Source organism: Ruditapes philippinarum, unplaced genomic scaffold, assembly GCF_026571515.1.
Source record: "Ruditapes philippinarum isolate M1 unplaced genomic scaffold, ASM2657151v2 ctg4023_1_1_1_1, whole genome shotgun sequence".
Taxonomy (NCBI): Eukaryota; Metazoa; Mollusca; class Bivalvia; order Venerida; family Veneridae; genus Ruditapes; species Ruditapes philippinarum.
The window spans coordinates 76,402-102,538 of record NW_026866469.1 but is presented as its reverse complement, the minus strand read 5'-3'; the positions used below and the strand labels follow the sequence as shown (position 1 = coordinate 102,538).

Below are 26,137 nucleotides of genomic sequence, written 5' to 3'. Positions count from 1 at the left end.
TGTAAAGAAATGTTTTTTTAAATTAACCTTTTTATTTACTATTTGAATAATTGGATATCGTCTAAGTTGAAATTATACAGTTTGTACAATGGAGCGAGGTAAGATATTTCTGATCATCTTTATTGAAAGGCCCTTTTATGAATCAGAAATGCGTTATGTTTATTTCTTAAATATTTTAATTTTGTTGCGCTTTTATAGTATCAAAAATGTTACTCATTGGTCAATTACCTGAACCACCTATACTTTTTCATCTGTTGCTTTTTGGCATTTAGTACATTTATAGTGAACTAGTATTTTGAATTGAAGTCAAAATACTACTTTGTTTACACATTTCTACAATTGTAGACAAATTATTTCTGTCAAATAGCTTGTATACATGTAATCGCTCTTTGCCTCGAACCTGCACTTTTCAGGTTAAAATTTGAATTTTCGAACTCGATACCTTTCAACATTAAGATAATACTTTTTTCTACTTTTTTATCTTATCATTTTTGTTCAGATATATACTAATTTAATATCAACAAATATAACCTTAGAATAGATGTCATTGTTGTATTTTCTAGTTCGACTTAGAACAAATTTAAAAATTAAAACAAAAATATGATTTTGTATTTATTAACAACTTTTTTGTGATATTTTTTTCCATTTTATTTAAAAAGAAAAATTAAGAAATAAAAGATATATACAGTGTTAAAATATATAGGTAAAGTTAATTTCATATTCAGTAATAGTAAACTCCCCCGTATATATGCATATCATTTAAAAAATGAAATCAGAGAGAAAATATAATTGTGTTTTTATTTAAGCATATTTGGGGCTATAATAGTATGCACAATGATACTGTACACCACTGTTGAATCGTTAAGAGTATCACATGTGAATTTATAATGTTTGTTACAGATTATCGCTCGTCTACTACCGCTTGTTTACGTAATTATAATATAACATTGAAAACAAATGACACGTGTTAATGTTACCGCTTGTTTACGTAATGGCAAAGTTACATTGAAAACAAATAAGAATGATAATATAACGTTGAAAATAAATTACACGTTTTAACGTTAGTGCTTGATTACGTTATGATATAACGAGACATGTTAACGGAAGCGCTTGTTAACGTAATGATATTATTATAACATTAGAAACAAATGACACGAGTAAGCGTTACTGCTTGTTAACGTACCAGTAATATTACATAGAAAACAAATAACAAATGTTAACGTTACTGCTTGTTTACGTTAAGGTAATATTACATAGAAAACAAATAACACATATTAACGTTACTGCTTGTTTACGTAAAGGTAATATTACATAGAAAACAAATAACACATGTTAACGTTACTGCTTGTTTACGTTAAGGTAATATTACATAGAAAACAAATGACACGTGTTAACGTTACTGCTTGTTTACGTTAAGGTAATATTACATAGAAAACAAATAACTAATGTTAACGTTACTGCTTGTTTACGATAAGGTAATATTACATAGAAAACAAAATGACACGTGTTAACGTTACTGCTTGTTTACGTTAAGGTAATATTACATAGAAAACAAATGACACGTGTTAACGTTACTGCTTGTTTATGTTAAGATAATATTACATAGAAAACAAATAACTAATGTTAACGTTACTGCTTGTTTACGTTAAGGTAATATTACATAGAAAACAAATGACACGTGTTAACGTTACTGCTTGTTTATGTTAAGATAATATTACATAGAAAACAAATAACACATGTTGACGTTACAGCTTGTTAACGTACCGGTATAATACATAGAAAACAAATAACACGTGTTAACGTTACAGCTTGTTTACGTACCGGTAATATAACATAGAAAACAAATAACTAATGTTAACGTTACTGCTTGTTTACGTTAAGGTAATATTACATAGAAAACAAATGACACGTGTTAACGTTACTGCTTGTTTATGTTAAGATAATATTACATAGAAAACAAATAACACATGTTAACGTTACTGTTTGTTTACGTTAAGGTAATAGTACATAGAAAACAAATGACACGTTTTAACGTTAGCGCTTGTTTACATAATTGAAATATAACATTTGAAACAAATGTCACGTGTAAATGTTAGCGCTTGTTTACGTAATTGTAATATTACATTGGAAACAAATGACGTTTGTTTACGTAATGGCAAAATTGCATTGAAATCAAATTACACGTGTTAACGTTAGGTTTTGTTTACGTAATGTTAATATTTCATTAAAAATAAATGACACGTGTTAACGTTTCCTCTTGTTTACGTAATGGTAATTTTACACTGAAAACAAATGATACGTGTAAACGTTACTACTTGTTTATGTAATGGTAATACTACAGTAAAAAACAAATGAGACGAGTTAACGTTATGGATTGTTTACATAATAAAAAAAGCAATGTCAATTTAGAAAAAAAAAACTGTTGCATTACAATAAAACAAGCGGAATAACTCTAGATGTATACGTATAACACTGAAAACATGTAACGCTTGTTTACACTGGGGTGGGGGTGGATGTGGCGTTACATTTCAGAAAAGCGACGCTTGATAACGACATTGTAAACAAGCACCCTCGCGAGATGAAAAACTTATGAAAATACGTTAAAATTACTGAAATCTCAAAGTCGGGGAATGCAGGTGGTATTGGTAGTTTTCCCTCCGGATCGCGACAGTAAGCCATATCAAAGTTACCAATGCACAGTTCGGCGACTGCATCGTTCCTTGGCAGGCTGTCAGGCACTTTACCAGTACCAGTTGCCTTCACTTTCACAAGAAACCGATAACCTCTGTTTGTTTGTTTGTTTCATTTAGGTTTTACGTCACACCGACACAGTATAGGTCATTTGGCGACGTTCCAGCTTTACAGGTGGAGGAAGACCTCAGGTGCCCCTCCGTGCATTTTTTTCAGGCACGAACGGGCACCTGAGTAGAACCACCAACGTTCCGTATGCTAGCTGGATAGCTTCCTCACATGAAAGAATCCAAAGTCCCTGTCGGGATTCGAACCCACAGCGGTGAGGGGCAAGTTGTTTAAAGTCAACTTTTGTACATTTCAAAGCAGAGGAACAGTGAGAATGACCATAGAAAGGATTTCATGGTCATTCACAACCAAAATGACCCGCTTCGTCTGGGTATCGAACCTTGGACGGCCGATTCACAGCCCAAGGTTATACTTATTGAGCTAACCGGATGGCTGTGTAGTTGACGTTAGATTCTTTATTACATTAATCATATTAATGTAATAACGAAGCCTCTAGTTGTCAACAACCTACAAACATTTGAGCCGCGTCACGACAAAACCAACATAGTGGGTTTGCGACCAGCATGGATCCAGACCAGCCTGCACATCCACGCAGTCTGATCAGGATCTATGCTGTTCGCGTACCAACTCTATTATAAATAGAGAAACTGAAAGCGAACAGCATGGATCCTGATCAGACTGCGCGGATGCGCAGGCTGGTCTGGATCCATGCTGGTCGCAAACCCACTATGTTGGTTTTGTCGTGACGCGGCTCATTTATTGTATATATTTTCTTTATCTAAATATAAAAAAAAAACGTACTTTTTTAATCAGATATTTGGCATTTCAGTTTCAAAATCTCTTCCATTGATTCCATTCGGAACAAGAACAAGATCTGAACATCAAAAATACACGTCAGTGCCGACAGAACCTCTAAACATTGACAAGGGGCAGCATAATGAGGTATGTACATGTAAATCAAAATGAGCCGTGTCACGACAAAACCAACATAATGGGTCTGCGACCAGCATGGATCCAGACCAGCCTGCGCATCCACGCAGTCTGATCAGGATCCATGCTGTTCGCTTACCAACTCTATTACAAGAAGAGAAACTGATAGCGAACAGCAAACCCATTATGTTGGTTTTGTCGTGATGAGGCTCAAATGTACTATACGTCACGTCAGGTTACAACGTAAGTCAACGGGAAAAATATAATTTTAACATTTTGACCACTGACGTTATGGAAAACATAAAAAAAGAAGAAAAACATGCCTAGAGATATTGAATTAAGGGTTAACATGACATTAATTTAAATTATTTTACTATTATATTTAATAAAAAAAGGAATATTCAAATTTGGTGGGACAGACTATAGAATATGTACTTTTACTTGTTTTTAATTAAAAAAACACACGAACAAATAGAAATAGATGTTACGTCAGCTGGTGACATACTGCCTCGTTTTGGGATGTTCACGGTTTAAGTCAATCTCCTACGCAGTGATCTCCCCTTATCAGTACAGACTCAAGGGAGGTAATCACTGTGAGGAGTTAGAGTTTTAGTGTCCAACTTTATTTGTCATCCAATGAAAACGTTGTATTTCTTTAACATTCTGTGAATTAATTTTCTTATTGTACAACGTGATTTGTCATCCAATGAAAATGTTGTATTTCTTAAAAATTCTGTATGTTAATTTTCACAGAATACAATACAATGCACTATATCAAATTCTGTTCATAGTCGCCTTTTATTTTTCATAGTGCTTCAAAGAACCGCGTTCGTAAAGATAGAGTGGATGTTATTGAAGCCAAATAAAGTTTGACACTAAGTTTGTTGAAAGCAATTTCACTGTGCTGTTCTACAGAAATTGGAAACATTCTCCAGTCGCTATCGCCCCCGTCGAAGTGTCTATTTTCTATAGAATAGCATGGATGAGCGCTAACATAATTAAACTTAAAATGCGTTTAATATATTCAGTTTTATGGTCGAAACGCGGTACGTCTTCAAAAGTCAAATATCTATACTAGTGAAGGTCACGCTTGTCCGACCCAAGTCTTTGAAAAATGACAAGTACAACTCGATAAAAAGTGAACTTTATATATATAGATGTATATGATTTTGAAGTTAATCTAACTTTGCATTTACATATGATGTCCACGTTAAAATACAGTTAATTTCACGCACTATACACAAAAATGATAACTCTCTAAATATCATATTGATAGGAATAGAATAACTACGTGTGTCCCTGTATAATATTAATATTATCCTCATATTTTGTCCACAGTTTGAGTCGTGACCAAAATTCAAACTTAAGTTGATCACGATGACGTTGTTTTCTTTATAATATGATATTATAAGATTAACAGGTCATTTAATTTCGAGACGTCTGACGACATCACTTTACTGCAAGTATTACTTTGACTTGTGATTACAACGGCAAAATTGGTGTGGTTTAAATGAAGTAGTTTTTTTTTTATTCTGACAACGTCATATACAAACAACTCATGAGGTTTTGGTGTATTTTGAAATCGAAATGTGCCAAAATGTTAAATATACGGACCATAAAGAGCTAGTCCTTAGCGCAAATTTACGCACTGGACCGGGTGTGTGCTCGTAACCGATGTCGATATTTTGTATTTATATATAATTGCTTGCCAAGAGGCGCTGAATCTTATTGTAGCACATATTTTTCAATCTTAATTTAACCGAAATTGACTTTATCTTTTGTTGAATAATAAGTATAATAATACAAATTTAACTAACTAAACAAAATTTCTGTTTACAATTTAAGTCACAACGTTTTTCTATTTCAAATCTGTGTTAATTTTTATATTATTATGAATTATCGTCAACGTGTTCCGATTGGTTTTTAAATTACAAAATACCTTGCAAAAATAGGTTTACGGATTATGACGGCAAAACGCGGTACTACAATACTATCCGCCATTTGTCGGTGTTTATCGATTTATTTTTTAATTAATTAATTAATTAATTTTTTGAGTTTGTGTGTGTGAGGGTGGAAGGGTGGGGTGGGAATTGCAGATTTGGCTTGATTGAGTGAGTCTGTTCATGAAAGAAAACTATTCCAATCTCGGACAATTATGCAGACTAACCCTTTAATGGACTTCCCCATGTACCATTAAGACCAAATTATCATTCTGGGACAATACACCCTTTTAATTTTAAAAGGCAAGTGAATATCTTCAGTATTTTCAAAGATAAATGTTGCATGTAAATGTAAGTTGTTATGTTTAAAAAAAAATCATAATATATATTTGTTAATGTTGACTGTATTCAGGACATTAATACAACCATTTCTGAAAAAGTACGTGTGTTGATGACTGATCACATATTAAGAAAGACAGCCAAATATGAAAGCTTACTTATTTAGACGAAGTATACCTTACTTTTAGATAATGGAAATAATTTAGGTTTTGCATTTCAACAAGGATTATGTCTCACTAAAATATTTTTTTTTGTTATACTAGTATGTGCATACTTTCATATTTATAATTCGGTGTTGTTTTACCATAACCATTTCTCTCACGTTATCTGTCAGATCATATAAATTTATATGATTAATGTTATTTATTTTAAAAGGTGACTAATAGGTCCATTGGGCCGGGTGCAAAACTCTTTGTTAAAATGTATTGTATTGTATAAATGTTCATTGCATATGTCACTAAAATAAACAATTATCTACTACTATATATATAGTGTATTCTGATTGGTCAATTACCCCGTGGCCACGACTTAGTTATCTCGTTCCCACGACTTAGTATCTCGTGGCCACTACATAGTATCTCGTGCGCACGAGATAAATAAAAACACACACCGTGTGTATGTTTCCTAATAAAACGTGAAGATTAAATCGTTGTTTTGCTTTAATAAATATGACGGGGCAATAACTTTTACTCACACTTGTTTTACCCTTAACTTGATTGATAAGGTACCGGCATACTTTTGTTACTTCAAAACTAGTATCTTTATCAAACTATCATGTAGATTATAGCCGTTACAAATGCGTTTATATGCATATAATTCATCAGTGTTTTTAACTGTATAAGCTACCGGTATCAAAATATTTTTGTAACAACCAGTAACTGTTTTATTTAAAGATGTTTTGTTAAATAATTACATACAATTAAAAAGGGAAGACTAAAATTAAATCAAGTAAGTGAGGATTTATATTAGTATTATTATCTTTTATTATTATTTATCATCATTAGTTTGTAATTGCAAACGGCAAATATTTGCGACCATTACTAAAAGTGCTATGCAATCATTAAGGCTGATTTGGAACACGGCGCGTTGTCGGACTTCCGACTTGTCGTCCTGTCGCTGACGATTCACGCTAAACGAAGGGCGATTACGTAACAACGTGCCGCACGACAACGCGTCGTTCGGATTTAGCTCAATACAGGATTGGAGCAGTACCTCTAGACGCTTGCAGAAATCATGATCACAAAATACACAAATATCGTTTTTTTCGCTGATTTTAACATTTTTCATGCATTATCATACATAAATCAGTGTGAAAAGATGAATTAGACCTATTAAAGTTCATTCCGTTGCGTAAAAAAGCAAGATTTTGGCATTTTACGATTCAAGCGCCTTGTCCGGTATTTACCGGAATACGGTATTTAGTGTGGTGCTCCAATCCTTTATTTAGTCTCACTCGCGTCGTTCAGCGTGCTTCACTAGCGAAAGGACGACAGTGCAACAACGCATCGTTTGGCGCCTTTCGCTAGCGACAAGACGAAAAGGCGATAAGGATATATGTTGTGTTGACGATATTAACAACGCAACGCTCAGTGTACGAAATCAGCCACCATAGTTTTCTCTTCAGTCAGAACTTATTTTGAAAATTCCTGATTTGAACCATGATTTTGAAACTGAATTGAAATGTTAATTATTGTGAAGTAAACAAAGAAAGTAATTTATACATTGCTAACACCAACAACTATCAACGTGAATTATCAAAACAGTTCAAAATATGCAAAATTATCTCTTATTGCGTTAGCCACACAGTAGAAATATGGTGATAAATACAGCAAAATCAGCGTTAAATCGCGCAAAGCATGTAAATTAATAATTGAATCTGGATTTTTGTTTGTTCTTTTAAAAAAAATCTTTAAACGATTTTCTTGAAATATTTTGTCTCATCTGGAGGCCTGCACCTTTAAAAGTGTTTGTCCAAATTGAAAAAGAATAAATGGAAGTAGATCTAACATATATTTAACATATCTAGTGTCGTAAAGGAAAATAGCATTGATTCTATTTAGAAGATTATTTTGAAATCAACTGTTTATCAATTTCATAATATCACTGTTAATCTTTTCTTCCAATGTAGAAAAGAAACATATCTCTAACACAGGTATATGGCGTTGGACTGTGAATCGCACGATCCGGGTTCGATTCCCGGACGGAACAGGTCACTTTCGTTGTGATTGATCAAGGTCATTCGCACTGTAGCCTGCTCTGACATGTACAGAAGTTTCAGTTCCTTGCGCAAGTAAAGGCAACTAGTAGTCACAGGTAAACTGCTTGACAGCCTGTCCAGGAAAGATGCGGTGGCTAAGTTCAGTGCGGCTTATTGACGTGTACCGTAATGAAAACTACCAACACCACCACCACTTTTGCCCCCCCCCCCCCCCTCCCCAAAAATGCACATGAATACCGCGATTTTACCATACGACTGAAAGTGGTCTCATTATGCAACCTAATTATTTCAAATATCTTTTGCGAGGAGATGAGAATGAATATTTGACAAACGCTTCCATTTTATTCAGGGTGTGTAACCTTAATGGATAATTATGTCACTTCTTCTTTTTGACATAGTTTCACATGAACCGCAAAATCGCTTGAACAATCTAACCTGAAGCGTTTCTTTGCATAAATGTTTTGTAATGTCACATAATGATAGGACATAAAAAACAATGTGTTGCATAAAATTAAAGTGAAAAAAAAAAAACAACAACTTAACATTCAGAATGATGTCCCAAATTTTACACAACCACGTTATCCAACAAGGTCAGTAGTTTCCACTTATTGAGAAAATGTCAACTTTTCTTATCATGGGAATAAGGGAAATTACGCATTACGCATTTCAATTTGCTCATCAGTTCTCTCTTAAAATTTCTTAAGCACATTATCAAAGTCTCTAATTCAGAAACATTGGTTCGGACACAACCATGGATTCGAACCCTGCACTCACCTTTGTATTCTTTCATGCTCAGGAAAGTTCATGCTTAATTTTGTTATTGATATATAGTTAAGAATATGATAATGTTTCGTTTCGATGATATTTAATTGAAATATTTCCGTGATATCTGGTTGAAATATTATTATATTTCGCCCCTCCCCCAAGTATGTAAGATCTAATTATTCAAACATTTCTATAAAAAAGATGGCATACATATGTTTAATTACATATGCATTAACTCTGTTATAATAAACTTAAAGAAATAAAAAAAAATCTTATTCTATAAACTCAGATCACACTTTTCATGCATTTTTTTCTAATCTCAAATAAATAGAATCTAAACTAGCTTTTACCGTAAACATTGTTCAGCTATTTGTAAACTAATTGCCAATCTATCATTTCAAAGTCAATATTAAGATACAATATCTTAGTTTCTTAAACAAACTGTATTTCATATATCGAGTTGTTTTATTTCTTCAAAGAAAGTGGAGCTTGAATGTAATGAATAAATTAAAATGAATGAATAAATAAATAAATTAATTAATTAATTAATTAATGAATGAATTAATTAATTAATTAATTAATTAATTAATTAATTAATTCATGAATCAATAATTGAATAATTGAATTAACAAATGAATACATAAATAATTGAATGAATGAATGAATGAATGAATGAATGAATGAATGAATGAACAAATAAATGAATAAATAATTGAATGAATGAATGAAAATGATTTATTAATAAATAAAATAAATAAAGTATACGAAAATGAAAATGAATATATAATAAATAAATAAATATATAAATAAAATAAAAAGATAAATAAAAATACATACAATAATTAATGACCGAACAGTTGAACGAACGGATAAATAAATGAGCGAACGAACAAACAAACAAACATATGAGTAAAAACTAAACAATCAATTTATCATGACCGTATTGCTCTTGCTACTGATAAATATTTAATTTATGCATAGATAAACGATGAGGATAATCATCGTAAATATTACAATCTTGACATTGGTGAAAAATGATGTTGCTGATAACGATGATAAATGATGATAAATGATGATGATACATAATAATGATGATAATTTTAATTTTACAGGAAACGATGACAGTTAGTAATGGTACAAAGAAAGCTTCCGTTGTTGCAAAGTCAATCAAGAAGTTAGAAGAAGATGACCCTCGACGTGCTAACAAAACAAGTGAGCTTCGAGCTTTATCAGATGAAAGCTATGAGCTAGGAAAAGAACTACAGGATGCAATCGGTGAAGGAAATATTCGTTACTATTTCACTATAATAGCTGTCTGGACAACGTTTCTCATATACATGGAATGAAAAGTAGAAAGATCTTGAAGATCAATATTTTCTAAGAAATTATAAAAGGTCTTTTAAATTTTTTAAAGCAGACTTAAAGAGCGTAAACTGATACCCCGCTTGATTGGCATAACTATTGTTGTCATAACATATCTGTTGAAATTAGTCTCCTTAATTAATAAAAATAAGGCAACGGCATAATTTTAAAGTATGTCCTTTATCAAAAGGTCGGACAACTCTTTGTCTCTTTCTCGTGATGCGTTTATGTGGTCGCGTGGTCGCATGGTCTGAAACCTCAACACAACGACAAAGCTTTTAAATGTGCGTCGGTACGGAACCGAAGCTCAAAAACTGTTAATGGCATATAAATGTCACCATACATTAAAATATGAATTATTTCAGGTTATCACCAAGACATCAGTCTTACGCCGGACGATATTCTTATAAAACTTGGAGGATGCGGACTTTTCCAATTCCTTTTGGCTTTCCTCATACAATTCATGAAGATTGTCGTTTGCTGGGGCATGGGAGGTAATGCCTTTTTTGCATACGTTCCAAAATGGCGGTGTTTGGATTATTATGACGTCACCAGAAACGATACAACAAACGGTGTATTAGTACATTTTAACACTTCCGCTTCAAGTTCATACTCTGGACAGGACAATAGAACCGAAGACTACTGGAATAAGAAATGTGACACAATGTCTGGGGCAAAATGTACCAATTTTGAGTTTGATGATAGCATTCACACCCTTGTTAGCGAGGTAAATTGATTATTTTTTACTAAGCATGAATTGCATCCCTTGGCCAATTTGAGGGTCATTCTCAATATATCTTATAATTGAAATCAGAAAAAATATTTTACTATTTAACTTAAGAACCCACTGTACACATTCCGTGCATATACCTTCCATCTGCAGTTTAACCATTTTAATGCTTTAAGGTTCAATTGGGCTAGAGCCGGTGCTGGGTGGCGCACTTTCAACTACTGTCCATGAACAGGCTAAAACCAATCCGAGCCGGCAACATTTTCGATTTTTTCGTTCTGGGCATTCTTTATGGATGCCGTTTTTCACTTATTAAGTATAATTTTTGTCTGTGAAAATCATGGTTGACTGAGTGGTTCTGTTTTTCTGTTATTAAGTTTGATCTTGTCTGTGACAAATCATGGGTGACGGCCAGCATTATTTCAATGCAAATGATCGGCATGATGGTTGGATCGATAGTGGTGGGCAACATATCAGATTTGTTTGGAAGAAAGAAACCGTTCGTTCTCTCGATGCTGATACTGTGTGTGTTCCACCTCGTCTGTTACTTCTCCGTCAACTGGGTCATGTTTGCCATTGGCCGTATTGGCGTAGGTAAGTTCCTGTACATTTTTATTTTCAAAGAAATCATTCGTGACTATATTGAAAGACAATACGTTGATTATGAGCGTTAAAATTGACCTTTAACTTCAAAGGATACTCAGACAAATAAATGACAAAAATATTAACATGATTATATGTACTCAAATTACGCTAAAATGATATTTTTTAAAAGTCCCAACATGAATTTCTGTATAAATTCTATATATTTCGGATTTGAAGCATAAATCTATATATATGTTGAACGAAATTTAGAATCCGACAGAATGACCGAGTAGTTTTAAAAAGAAGTCATGGACCTGAACAAACCCCGGAAGTTACAATAACAGATATTGTTGATATTGTATGATTGAAACGAGTCTAAGTCATTCATTTGTCACGTTCTTTCCAGAGTTCACTGTGACAAATATTACGAAACTTTAACGCTCTAACCCACGTGGGTCAAGTTATCATTCTTTAAAAGGAGAAAAGCTTTGCTCGCTGCGACTGCCCAGTGTATTCATTTTGAGAACATTTACAGAATGATGAATGCAAAATTCAAAACTGATTTTGCCTGTGTCACCCTTAAAGAATACAAGAACTGTACTCCAGTTGAGAGCCTTAGACAATGTTGTTTGAACTTTTGACCCTACCCTTTTGCGTTTTGAAATTTCTTGTGATTTAGGATTTTGTACAGGGAAGTCAAAATATTACTGTGTTTACATTTGGCTACCTTTTGTTCACAAATTACAATGTATTTACATGCAGCACTATTTTCTTCAGGAGATAAGCATTACACATATTCGTATCCCGCTAAAATATGATAAAACAAGGAAAGGCGGTGTGCAAACACATATAATCCAATTTAGAGAATAAAAAAAATATTTCTGAGACATTTATGTGCCTTTACATTTTGCCGGGTTATCGATGTCACATATTTATATTATCACGGCCTGATTTATTACAGGTGTGGGTTCGGCGTTCTTTTTGAGTATCTACTGTATTTTCCAAGGGGAATATACATTATCAAAATGGCGGTCGACAACGATCAGTTTTCCGTCTTGGGCTATAGAGTTGTCTTTGTTCACACTGTGTGCTTGGTTACTTCATGACTGGGAGCATATCACGCTGATCATAGCCTTGGGTTCGTTTGCCTTCCTTGGATCATGGTTGTAAGTACGAGCATTTTTAACAACAATTTATTTTCCTCAGCATTTTTTGACAACAAAAACAAATCCCTCAGAATTCTTACAGTTATACTGGCCGGAACATCGGTAATGGCACAACTTATAGCTGATCTTCTAAGGCCGTTTCAAAAAGTACTTAACTGATCGCACGAACAATTTCATCATTAGAGTTTAAGCCCGAAGTAAGGCTCTCTTTTTTTTCTTTCAAAATATGAGGCATCCGTAGCCGACTGCCTTCAAACCACGTGCTCCTCACCACTATGTGTTTGAATCTCGACATACTTTGAATTGTTTCACGTGAGGAAGCTATCCACGTCAGTGGTTCTACTCAGGTACTTATTTTTATAGCTGAAATAATGGACAGAACGGATGGGCACCTAACGTCTTTCCCCATCAGTAACATCAAAATGGAAAGCCGCCATATGACGGCACGGCGTAAAACCATACCGAAAAAAATTGCTTGTGTTTGTATAAGCCTTGGTTTGTTTTATTTTGAAAGATATTTTCTCTATCCCTATACTGGTTTCATATTTTATTTACATTACATTACACATTTAAGTATTTAGTGGTCTTAATGAATGACGTATATTTTTACATTATCTAAATTTTAAATAAGTGTTGAAATATTGTATTACATTGTTAATTGGATGTATTCGTTTCATTTTAGTTTTCTTCCTGAGAGTTTTAGATGGCTTATAGCTAAGGACAGAGTTTCGGATATACATGATATTACAAAACAGATTGCAAAATGGAATAAGCGCCCAGTACCTAATAATGATCAAATCATTAAAGCGTTTACTGTACCGGAAGAAGAACATTCTAAAAAATATTCAATACTGGTGCTTTTCCGGCAGAGGGCGCTTTTAAGATTAACCGTTCCATTAATGACCGGCTGGTAAGTGACCATGATTGAACTGCCAGTAACTCAGACTAGCATAAGTCTGCCAATAGCTCTGACTAACACAAGTATCCTCTCTACCCTGATTAACACAAGTCTGTCCATAGCTCAGACTAACACAAGTATGCCCTCTTCTCTGATTAACACAAGTATGCCGGTAACTTAGGCGAACACAAGTATGTCCGTAACTCGGAATAACATAAGTCTGCCCTCTTCTCTGACTAACACAAGTCTGCCGGTAGCTCAGACTAACACAAGTATGCTGGTAACTCAGACAAACACAAGTCTGCCTGTAGCTCAGACTTACACAAGTATGCTGGGAACTCACGCTAACACAAATATGTCTGAAATTGACGATTTCAACTTCACGCCTTCACGATTTCTATTTCATGAATTCATATTTTGAACTTTTCTATTTCAACTTCAAGAAATCATGATTTCATCTTCACGAAGTTGAAATTGTGAAGTCACGAAATTGAAATCGTGAATTCATGAAATTGAATTTTTGAAGATGAACCTAAGAATTCAAAAAGTTGAAATGTCACCAAAGGCCAGAATAATCACTAAAAAAACATCACAACATGAAAAAAAAAATACCACAACATTTTCGGCTTTAAGCAGACCTTTAAACTGCTGGTGAAATAGTGATTAAGAAAGTGTGAGATATAGTAAAATGAATGTCCTTATATATTACAGGTTTGCTCTTGGCGTCATAGGGTACGGTATAGGTTTTGGAATCAAGAAACTGTCCGGAAATTTGTTCCTGAACTTGTTCCTCTTTTCGGTCGTCTCTATTCCATCAAAAGTCATAACCATATTTCTCCAGAACAGGTAATTAAACTACGTATAGATGCAATCGTAACATATTTATTTAAAGATCCTGTATAATTATTTTAATTTTAAGGTTGTGAAATTTTATATTAGGTATATAGTTATTATGCTTCTTAAACAATTTTCAAACATCAAAGAATATGTAAAATATGTACTGCAAATATTTGTCCTCATTATAGTATGTAATAATAAATATATGATTAATTTCTTATTAAAAAAAATGACTTAGATTTTATAGATTTTTACATGAAATGTAAATTCGGTAATATCTTTTCAAATAATGCTTTTTGGATCTTTAATTATTGACGAATCTTCATTTGAGCATGATGCTTATGATATAAAACCATAAAAAATATGAGTGAAATGATCTTTAAAGGGAGACACAGGCAAAATTTTCATTTCTTAGTTTTGAATTTTTCATTAATTATTCTGTTAATGCCCTCAAATAAATATATTAGACAGTCAAAGGAACAAAACTTTTCTCCATATAAAGAATAATATGGTGGTTTCCTAGCTTGACCCGCGTGGGTCAGGTTAGAGCGCTAGCATTTCACAATAGTTGTCAAAGTAAACTCTGGAGACATTAAAGAACATGTCAAATGAATGACTTAGGCTTGTTTCAATCATACAATATCCACAAAATCTGTTATTATAACTTCAATGGTCTGTTCAAGTCACCTGACTTATTTTAAAACTATTTGGTGATTCTATTTGCGTCTAAATTTTGTTCAAAATATACATGTATATAGATATATTTACGCTTCAAACCCAAAATATATAGAATTTAAACAGAATTTTACGCTGAAACTTCCAGAAATGTCATTTAGCGTGATTTGAGTACATAAGATCATTTTAATATTTTGTCATTATTTTGCCTGAATATCCCTTTAAGCTTTTCTTTTATGAAAGTTTGATGCTAAGTTAATTTAATTTAAAGCAGCATGCCTACACAGAGATTTATGCTTATTTTCATGAAAGTTTTGAAAATGTAAGTATAATATTGCGAAGTGAACAACAAGAGTAATTTACATAAAGCAATCCTCGTAAAATGTTATAACAAATTGGAGGTCAAATTATGCAAAAATATTTCTTTCTGCGTTAGTAACGCAGTAGCAATATGGTGATTAATATAACAAAATCAGACACTAAACGCACAAAATATGTAATTATGATTACTGGAATCTCGAATCTTTTTACTTTTCTTAAAATCAAGTACATTTTTCTAAAGTTTGATTTTCCTCGACATATTTGGGCATATCTGTAGGCATTCAGCTTTAAATGTATTTATCTTAGCTCTTTCGAGTTTATCTGTTCCAGCTTAGGCCCATGCAAATATGTATAAGAAACCATGGTCTTGAAACTAAGTTGGGCTCGAATCCGCGAAAATAAGTTCGTGCAAAAACGGAATTTTTCGTCACTTTCCGTAATCCATAATGATAAAAGTAAACTTTTGGTGACCGAAGTCAATGAATAAACACGCCCGTTTAACTCACAACGAGTGAAAAATGTCCATCGGTAAAAATGTTGTGAGCAACTTCCGTTCCTCGTTGTGAGCACCCATCTTTGACGTGTGACACGATAAACAAGGTGAGTTTTTCATAATTTTTGAAGATTACAGACATTTATGTAAAAATATCGAAATGCAGTTAGCTAGCGATGTGTTTTCCGAGTATGCACATGTAAAGATATTGCCTGTTGGTGGACAATTTGATGGAAATACCGTGCGACGCAGTCACTCGGGGTAGCTGGAAAACTGGAGACAACTTCTCTTTGGACCTAATTTAACATTGAAAACGTCGATTCTGGTGACGTTTTGTGCATTCTAAACTAAAACAGATGCCCACAAGTCTTCAGCGTAAATTATTATCTGAAAGTCTTCATAGAAACGAAGATATACCCTTTTTTGCTTAAATCCTCGTTGTGAGCACCATAACCTCGTTGTGAGCAAGACAAGCACAGTGCGTGTATGGTTTTAGTATGTAATTCAGATGGTGAAAATATAATTTTCAATCTACCACAGCAATCAAAACGTTTTTGCACAGCAGCATTTCTTTGCAAGACGTTGTGCATACCCCAAAGGGAAGCATATTAGTTTTGAACTGTCCGTCTGTCAGTCCGTCAATCTGTCCGAAAACTTTAACATTGGCCATAACTTCCTTATTAGTAAACGGATTTGATTCATATTTGAACACACCATCCCTTAGCACCTTCCTACGGACCTGTATTTTTTACCTTGACCCCTGAATGGCCTTTACCTTGAAGGTCAAATTGTCCAAAAACATTTAAGATTGGCCATAATGTCCTGGCATAATGTTTAGGCACGACACATCTTTGGACAAGGCCTTTCAACTTTCCTATATTCTTTTGACCTTGACACCTTGAAGGTCAAATTGTCCAAAAACTTAAAAATTGGTCATAACTTCCTTATTAGTATACGGATACTACTCATATTTTGAAACAACACCCCTTCCCTTTAGGCAAGACCTTCAAACTGATCTGTATTTTTTTTACCTTGTACCGTGAATGACCTTCTAGAACATCCAAAAACTTTAACATTGGTCATAACTTCTTTATAAGTAAGTGGAATTAATTCATATTTGGACACAATGCCCCTTTGGACAAGACCTTCCAACTGACCTATATCTATTTCACCTTGACCTTGAATAACCTTCACATTGAAGGTCTAATTGTCCAAAAACAAATAATCTATCTGGTCCATAAATCAAAGGACAAAGCACCACTTCAGGGGCATTGTCAACTTACCGTGATAGTTCTTGTTTTACATAACTTGGTCAGTCTTCAGCTCAGTATAAACACATGTATGTGTGTATCACACAGATTGTGAAATATTCATAAACACCCCGTAAGATAAGATAAGATAAGATAAGATAAGATAATCTTTATTTAAAGTCGGTTTCATAAAAAGCATATAAACATTAGCTATATAAGCTATTTTCCGACAAAACTTATTATCCTATAATAATTCAAACAAACAATCTGTATAAAAGAAAATATATAAAAGTATTAAGAAGATCAATGTACATTTATGAAAGACTCTGTAAAACAGTTAAGATTTATCAGCACATATAAATATGGGTAAGAAAGCATTAAATGATTAAAAGCAATTATACATTACAATCAAACATCACATAAAATTACATCATACAAGAATTCTATTTATGTACACAACCCTAAAATCAGAAAAAGGATTAGAATTTTTTAAAAATTTAAATTTTTAAAATAAATTAAAGTAAATGATTCAATTTTATTTTATTTAAATATAGTTGACCTAATTTCCAGTATGATGCTTGAGCACATATCAGTAGCAGCATCTGATATGTACTCAGTCATGAAAATATGGGTGTAACTAAAACATGTACAAGTATCATAATGATAAAACTTAAAATGTTGAAGTGTTTGTGTAACAGATGCTGATCTGAGTTGGCCTAGATAAATTCATGGTCTAAGTTAATTACTTAATTAATTAGAACCAAAATAAAATAAAAGTAGAAATAAAAAGGTAAAAATAGACTTAAAGAAGCTATTGTCCACTTTATGGGATATATGAAAAGCTGATCAGCAGCTGTCACATATACAAACACTAACATGCACTGACAAATGACTATACAAATATACACACAAGAAGCACATGAAAAAGCATTACATGATAAAACAGGTCTTATACAGCATTACTCTATGGCAGACAGAAATACAGGAAAAACAAAAGAAGAACAAAAGAAGCATGCAGATTCATTTGATTCACATTTCAAAACTCAACAAAAAACATAACACTTAGGCACACATAGAACATTTGCATTTGAAGCCACTCCAGGTTTGGATAAGCCTCCGAAATTCACCGTAATCAGTTTCTGTTCTTAGTTCATTCGGAGGCTATTCCAGACCTGGGTGGCCTCATAGCGAAAGCTTTTCTTACCATAAGTCTCTGTATTTACTCTAGGAACTTCAAGTGTGTTGTTATTTCTAAAAGAGTAATAAGAGGAATTTACTTTAATTAGTTCTTGAACATATTTTGGTGATATATTTTGCAAACATTTAAAAACTTCAATAGCTAATTGTCTTAATCTACTGATATGTAAAGTTGGCATATTAGCTTTACTTAAAAGAAATTCATATGATGAGCTGTAATCCTCAAAAACTATCTTCAATGATCTATGTTGTAACTTTTCAAGTTTTTCAGTATTTTGTTTACTACAAAAATGCCAAACTAAAGGACAATAGTTAAAATTTGAACGAACAAAGGATTTGTAGATTAACAATCTAGTATTTTGATTTAAGAATTTACTCAGTCTAGCAAGAATGTTGATTTGTTTAGCAGCCTTTTTGCAAATGTTAGATACATGTAAGTCAAAATTTAGTAAAGAGTCTATTTCAACACCAAGAAGTTTCACGCTTTTTTCACAGACAATTTCTGTACTATTAAGACAAAAAGAGGTTAATTTACTAGTTGTTTGTTTTCCAATACAAATTGCCTGAAATTTGTCCGGATTGGCTTGCATTAGATTATTATCAAACCATTTTATCATAGATAAACTTTCATTTTCCAGTATAGATTGTAAAGAGTCAATATTGGTATCACAGTAGGATAATGTGTTGTCATCAGCATAATTGTACACAGTGGCTAATTTAATAAAGTAAAAGATGTCGTTAATAAAGATGTTAAAAATAAGAGGCCCCAGAATGGATCCCTGGGGAACTCCCTTACTTATTGACATCCAGTCACTGCATGCTTTACCAAGCTTAACCCTTTGTTTTCTATTTGACAGGTAGTTGTGCATAAGTTCTGCGGCTGTGTCAGATAAGCCATAGGCCTTAAGTTTCAATACGATCAAGTCATGTGGGAGACAGTCAAATGCCTTTGACAGATCCATGAGTATTGCTGCTACATACTCATGTCTATCCAAGGCATTTTTCCAGTCTTCTATTAGCCGTAAAAGAGTAGTTTGACATCCAAATTTAGATCTAAAAGCTACCAGAAAATTATGAAAAATGTTGTCAAAGTATGAAACTAGTTGTTTATTTATTGATTGTTCAAAAATCTTCGAGAAAGTGGGCAGAATACTTACAGGCCTATAATTTTTCTTTTGAAAAGGATCTTCTTTTTTATAAACTGGAGTAACCTGAGCCATTTTCAGGGACTCCGGAAAAGTATTATTAATAAAGCATTTATTTATTATACATTTTATAGGCTCCGCAAGACATTCAGCACCTGCTTTTATAATTTTTGGAGGTAGGTTATCAATACCTGTGGCCTTCTTACCATCCACACTGTGCAGAAGCTTATGCACTTCCTGAGATGTAACAGGTTTAAATACAAAATTATTATTGCTTTGGATTTTATCAGAGATAGCCTGTACACTAGGGTGTTGTTCATTAATCATTATATCACTGTTGATACCAATATTTTGAGCTATATTAACATAAAAATCATTAAGTATGTTGCATACCTTATTTTGATCTGTTATTAATGTATCATTTTCATTTAATATGTTCACTCGTGCCACACTAGAGTATACGAAATAAAATACCTGATTTACCTCCACTGATTAGTTCTTCTGTTAATCTGAGGACTTGTGAATATGAAGAATAATTTTCAAAAAAAGAAAAAGAAGAACTATTGCAAAGAAAAACTATTGTACAAAAACGTTTTGATTGCTTTTGGTAGATTGAAAATTGTATTCTTGCCATTTGAATTACATATTAAAACCAGACAAGCACTGCGCTTGTCTTGCTCACAACGAGGTTATGGTGCTCACAACGAGGATTAAAGCAAAAAAGAGTATATCTTCGTTTCTACGAAGACTTTCAGATAATAATTTACGCTGAAGACTTGTGGGCATCTGTTTTAGGTTAGAATGCACAAAACGTCACCAGAATCGACGTTTTCAATGTTAAATTAGGTCCAAAGAGAAGTTGTCTCCAGTTTTCCAGCAACCCCGAGTGACTGCGTCGCACGGTATTTCCATCAAATTGTCCACCAACAGGCAATATCTTTACATGTGCATACTCGGAAAACACATCGCTAGCTAACTGCATTCCGATATTTTTACATAAATGTCTGTAATCTTCAAAAACTATGAAAAACTCACCTTATTTATCGTGTCACACGTCAAAGATGGGTGCTCACAACGAGGAACGGAAGTTGCTCACAACATTTTTACCGATGGACATTTTTCACTCGTTGTGAGTTAAACGGGCGTGATAAATAACATTATTTTATACGGACAGTGACGCAATATTAGTTGACACCGCTAGTTGTAATTATTGTAATTATGTATGATTTATGCCCCTTTAGAAGAATGTTTATCACTTTGTTTGTCAAAGTCAGCAATTTTTCACTTAATATTGCATAGGCCTATTAAAGGCTTCTTTCCAATCAAACTTACCTTTAAATTCATGCATTTTCCCAAACATTTGAACCTATATCAGACGTTTTACCTTCCCAAGTTAACAATTTTAGCAGTAATATTCGTATTACCCAAAATCAAATGACTAAGAAAAAAAAACTCTAAAGATATTCGGAAAGTTACATACACTGTAATATGAAAAAATATGGCATTTCCTTACCTTATATTTTTAATGACGTCGTTTCCGTTTCAGGATTGGAAGAAAATACACCACCATACTGTCTTTTGCTTTGTGTTTGCTCGGCGGCACCGTAGTCGGGGTCATTCAGTACATTGGTAAGACGGACCGAATCATCGTTCACGTGCACATGTGTTGTCACTTTCAAATTTTAGTTTATCTAACTGCTTACTGATGAAAAAACACATTTAAAAAAACAAAAACAACATTGGTTTGTCATTTTCTACATTTAGCCAAAAACACACGTGCGAGAAACATTCTAATACGCAACAACAAAACTACCGCACCCATACTGCTTATTTAATGTCCAAATCGACACAAACGTCGATAAATCTAAATCCACTTAGAAAATCGCGTAGAATTGAATTCTATTTCAATTGTCACTTATAAAAACAATATTGTCTGACTTGCACTTAAAATAACAGGTGTCACATGAAAAAGACATCATTTATTGTAAATTTCAAGCTATAAATAACTCCAGGTTAGACAGTAATTGTAGTATTTTATGTAGAGGTTATTATAACCATTTAGCATTTCCGAAATTAAATAAATCGAACAAAATAAGTCGACCCATTTTACAAAGTAAATGCTTAAACTGAAGTAATTGTGTTGTGAATCATTTGAAATGCACAAAAATAATTTCAATCACTAAATATCCTTTACACTTCAATGAAATTACTTAATTTGGAAATATATAAAACAAAAGATGTTTAGTTTAATGATTGCGCATTATGGTTTGTACCCGTGTTTTATAATATACGGGTACTGTATTATTATGTAAGGGAAGTAACAATGAATGTATTCATTTTCCTTCTAAATAGAGTTACTCCTCTTTTTTTTTGTTTTATTTTAGATACACCTTTTCAGGGAGGATTAACCAATGGGTTTGCCTTTGCAGCAAGCGCTGGTGTAGATGGGGCTTGGGGCCCAATGCAAACTCTTACAGTTGAAGTTTATCCTACACTTGCAAGGTAAGCTTTTCTTAAAAAGGTGAACCGGATAATTGTAACCCTGTTCAAGGGACAGGACTTGAAGTGGTTGCACACTTTGTTCAAGCGAGAAAAAGTGAATATTTATATCACCGGCAAGTATCTTCTGTAGGAAAGTGGATTTGTATGTTATTTTGATTTTCTATATGTCCATTCCGTATGCACATTCGGTTTTGGGTTTCAGGTTCACAGGTTCTGATTTGACAAAGTTATTGAAGATATAGACACTGGTCATAAACATGTTTTGAGATTTGACACGTGACAATCCATAACCATTTTGTCAAGTTTGCAACCACTTTTCTCGCTTGAACTAAGTGTGAAACCACTTCACGTCCCTGTCCCTATTTAGGATAGCGAAGAAAGGTATCAAAGTATATATCCTTGTATTTGCTGGATTTATAATATCAGAGAATGTATATGCATTTTAGCTGTTTTATCACTGCAAAAGTTGAATAATATAATATTACACCTATTGTCTTTGAATATGAATGGTTAGGAATACATGACACACAGCTTTACCAGAAATACTGTTAAAACGTTGCAGAATACTAGTACTTTGAAGTCCTTTCCCGCCCAAAAAAAAAAAGAATTCTAACATCGCCCAAAATCGTTTTAAATCGGTCTTTTCCGGAATGTAAGTTTTCGCTATTTTTGGCATTCAATAATTTTCATCCGTTTATAACCGGGATTTAGTACAAATCGATAAAGAATAAGTGATTGTAGATAATCTTATTTCCAAGATTTTGAAAAAAATAACATTCCAGAAATAACCCATTTACTACACTATTGATCGATGTTACATTTTTTTGGCGGGAAAGCATTCAGTAAGACTACCTAAACAGAAGATTTACGAAGCGAAAGTAACACATCAAATGCTTAAATACAATTTATAGAAGTCAATTTTTTTTACAACATCTATTCTACAGGATGGAACGGAGGAATAGGGGAAGTCAAACTTGGTTTTTATTACGTTAAATATTTATGTACACTTAATTATTATAAATGAAAAAGTTATTTCTTATTTGATATACCTTTTTGTACAATAACCATTCAATGCAGGAACACTGGCTTTGGATTTTTAAGTACATTGGCAAGACTCGGTGCTGTGGTAGGGCCTCAGCTTGTTTACTTGGTAAGTTTATAACGTACAAGTTATTTGGAAATTAAAGTGACATGTTTTAAAATTATGTACGATAAATAAACATAAAAACTCATAAATTTCGACCAAGGCATGTAAAATCATTTCCTTTGAATGGAACCATTACTTAAATTTTCTAAAAATGAGTTTTTTTGTTAGTTCTGTTTATAAACTGATTGTCACTCTGTCATTTGTAGATGAATGCTCAGATGCCAAAAAGTATATTAGTTTCTTAGTCAAATTTTGAGAAACAAGCATTATTTTACTCCTAACAAAACTGACCAATTGAACATATATCATTTTTGTTTGTTTGCTTGTTTCTTTTTTTAATGGGGTTTTAAACTGTTTCATCCAACTAAAGTACATGCATGCTCAAACCCAATTTCTCGCAATATTTCTACATATACTGTACTTGTAAAGCGTTTAGTTAACAAAATTGATGTGTTGGTCATTAAATTGACCTTTAAGTGTAATTCACGGAAAGGTCCGAACTTGACCGAATGTACCCGAGCTATTGATTGATAGGTTAACATCACACTTTGTAGCCGCTAGAGATGCTCATTTTATATGAATTTGACGCCTGACTTTGAATTAAAAGTTTATCCTGAATTATACGTCGAGATATCAGTTTAATCAATGTGTTTCTTTAACATGCTCCTGAATTAACTACAATGTACATTCTGTGCACATTTTTGTTTAAAGGGAAATAAAGTTCTCGTACTATTTTCCTCAAAGTTTTTAAGTTGACTGCATAATCTACTCTAGCCGGTCCCGGACTACTTTGTATTTCCCTACCCATTTTTTACAGACACAATTAACAATTAAGTACCTTTTTATTAGCGTTAAACATTCCTTCCGGGCTACTTTATTTCATCATTTCCGGTTACGAGGCATTGTCTAATTTGTCTTTATTATTTCCGGTTACAAGGCATTGTCTAATTTGTCTTTATACATTATGTTTTCTTTTACAGGAAGACTTTGCTCCCGGACTACTTTATTTCATCATTTCCGGTTACAAGGCATTGTCTAATTTGTCTTTATATATTATGTTTTCTTTTACAGGAAGACTTTGCTCCCGGACTACTTTATTTCATCATTTCCGGTTACAAGGCATTGTCTAATTTGTCTTTATATATTATGTTTTCATTTACAGGAAGACTTTGCTCCCGGACTACTTTATTTCATCATTTCCGGTTACAAGGCATTGTCTAATTTGTCTTTATATATTATGTTTTATTTTAACAGGAAGACTTTGCTCCCGGACTACTTTATTTCATCATTTCCGGTTACAAGGCATTGTCTAATTTGTCTTTATTATTTCCGGTTACGAGGCATTGTCTAATTTGTCTTTATATATTATGTTTTCTTTTTATAGGAAGACTTTGCTCCCGGACTACTTTATTTCATCATTTCCGGTAACAAGGCATTGCCTAATTTGTCTTTATTATTTCCGGTTACGAGGCATTGTCTAATTTGTCTTTATATATTATGTTTTCTTTTTATAGGAAGACTTTGCTCCCGGACTACTTTATTTCATTATTTCCGGTTACAAGGCATTGTCTAATTTGTCTTTATTATTTCCGGTTACGAGGCATTGTCTAATTTTTCTTTATATATTATGTTTTCTTTTACAGGAAGACTTTGCTCCCGGACTACTTTATTTCATCATTTCCGGTTACAAGGCATTGTATAATTTGTCTTTATATATTATGTTTTATTTTAACAGGAAGACTTTGCTCCCGGACTACTTTATTTCGTCGTTGCCGGACTAGCGGCATTGTCTATTTTGTGTATATTTTGTTTACCAGAGACGATGGACACAACTCTGCCGGACAAAATTACAGACCATCTTGAAGATCAACGTAGAAAAGAGAATGTATCGTTTGAAAACAAATACAAATTATAAAAAAACGAAGTAAAAATGTAAATGAAGTATAAATGTATTACATTGTAATTATACTCGTATTAGATTAAAGAATTCAGTATATACAAAAATAGAAATTAAATGTTTCCGGAAACCTTATTTCTTTTTTTAACTCCAATATGGTAAGTACGGTTGGCGATGACGGTTATCATTTGTATATTATTACGAATCGTACACCCACAAGTGAAAGTTAAACAGTTATGAAGATGGTATGTACATACGAAAGACCGGTGAGGGCATTTCTATTTAATTAATTCACGATTTCAACATAAGGAATTCACCGATTTCAACTTCATGAATTCAAGATTTCAACTTCGTGAATTCACGATTTAAACTTCATGAATAAACGATTTTAGCTTCGCGAATTTACGATTAAAATACTTTAACTTTAACGAATTCAACTTCATGCGTTCACGTTTTGAACTTCTCGATTTGAACTTTGAATATGAAATCGTGAATACACGAGGTTGAAGTCATCAATTCGTATGTTGAAAACGTGAAGTTAAAATTGTGAATTCACGAAGATGAAATCGGGAATTCATTAAGTTGAAATGTCCCATGGGTCGTTTGTAGGTATGCCCACAATCATATCACTTCGCCTTTTCAGAAAGTCATCATTTATAATGACAGAACTACTTTCAAAAAGAAATAATCCTTGCGATTATTAATCAGAAACAACTTTGGTTAATGAACCGGAGTCCGCACCATACAAACAGTTTTAATTCGTAACAGAAAGTTGCAAATGTGCACCAGGGAAGATCCGCCGTGGCTGAAATCACAGGTTATATCTCATGCTCGTGAATATTTGCCATAATCCGTCATTTTCCGTGATTTGCTGAAAACATTTCTCGTGCTCATTAATGTTCAGCATAATTCGTGAATTTTCGTTAATTAATGATTTATGATACGGAATCAAATTTTAAAATGCTCGTAAGTGTTCGGTA

General features: G+C 33.1%; 1 protein-coding gene across 3 annotated transcripts; it reads left to right on the top strand.

Annotated features, from left to right (window-relative positions):
* LOC132732584 (solute carrier family 22 member 4-like) lies at window positions 1–25,248 on the top strand. 3 transcript variants are annotated; one of them, XM_060719058.1, is made up of 12 exons: window positions 1–98; window positions 3,590–3,702; window positions 10,065–10,227; window positions 10,680–11,041; window positions 11,422–11,638; window positions 12,591–12,795; window positions 13,478–13,705; window positions 14,405–14,539; window positions 21,158–21,240; window positions 21,996–22,113; window positions 23,191–23,263; window positions 24,996–25,248. In XM_060719058.1, exons 1-12 carry the CDS (start codon window positions 89–91, stop codon window positions 25,173–25,175), a joined length of 1,887 nt encoding a protein of 628 aa, XP_060575041.1. In that variant the 5' UTR covers window positions 1–88; the 3' UTR covers window positions 25,176–25,248. The 3 variants fall into 3 exon arrangements, with proteins under 3 accessions (XP_060575041.1, XP_060575042.1, XP_060575043.1); XM_060719059.1 differs by lacking the exon at window positions 24,996–25,248 and adding an exon at window positions 24,241–24,405; XM_060719060.1 differs by lacking the exons at window positions 1–98; window positions 3,590–3,702 and adding an exon at window positions 6,745–6,917 and having other exon boundaries at window positions 24,996–25,247.
* The last annotated feature ends 889 nt before the right edge of the window (window positions 25,249–26,137 follow it).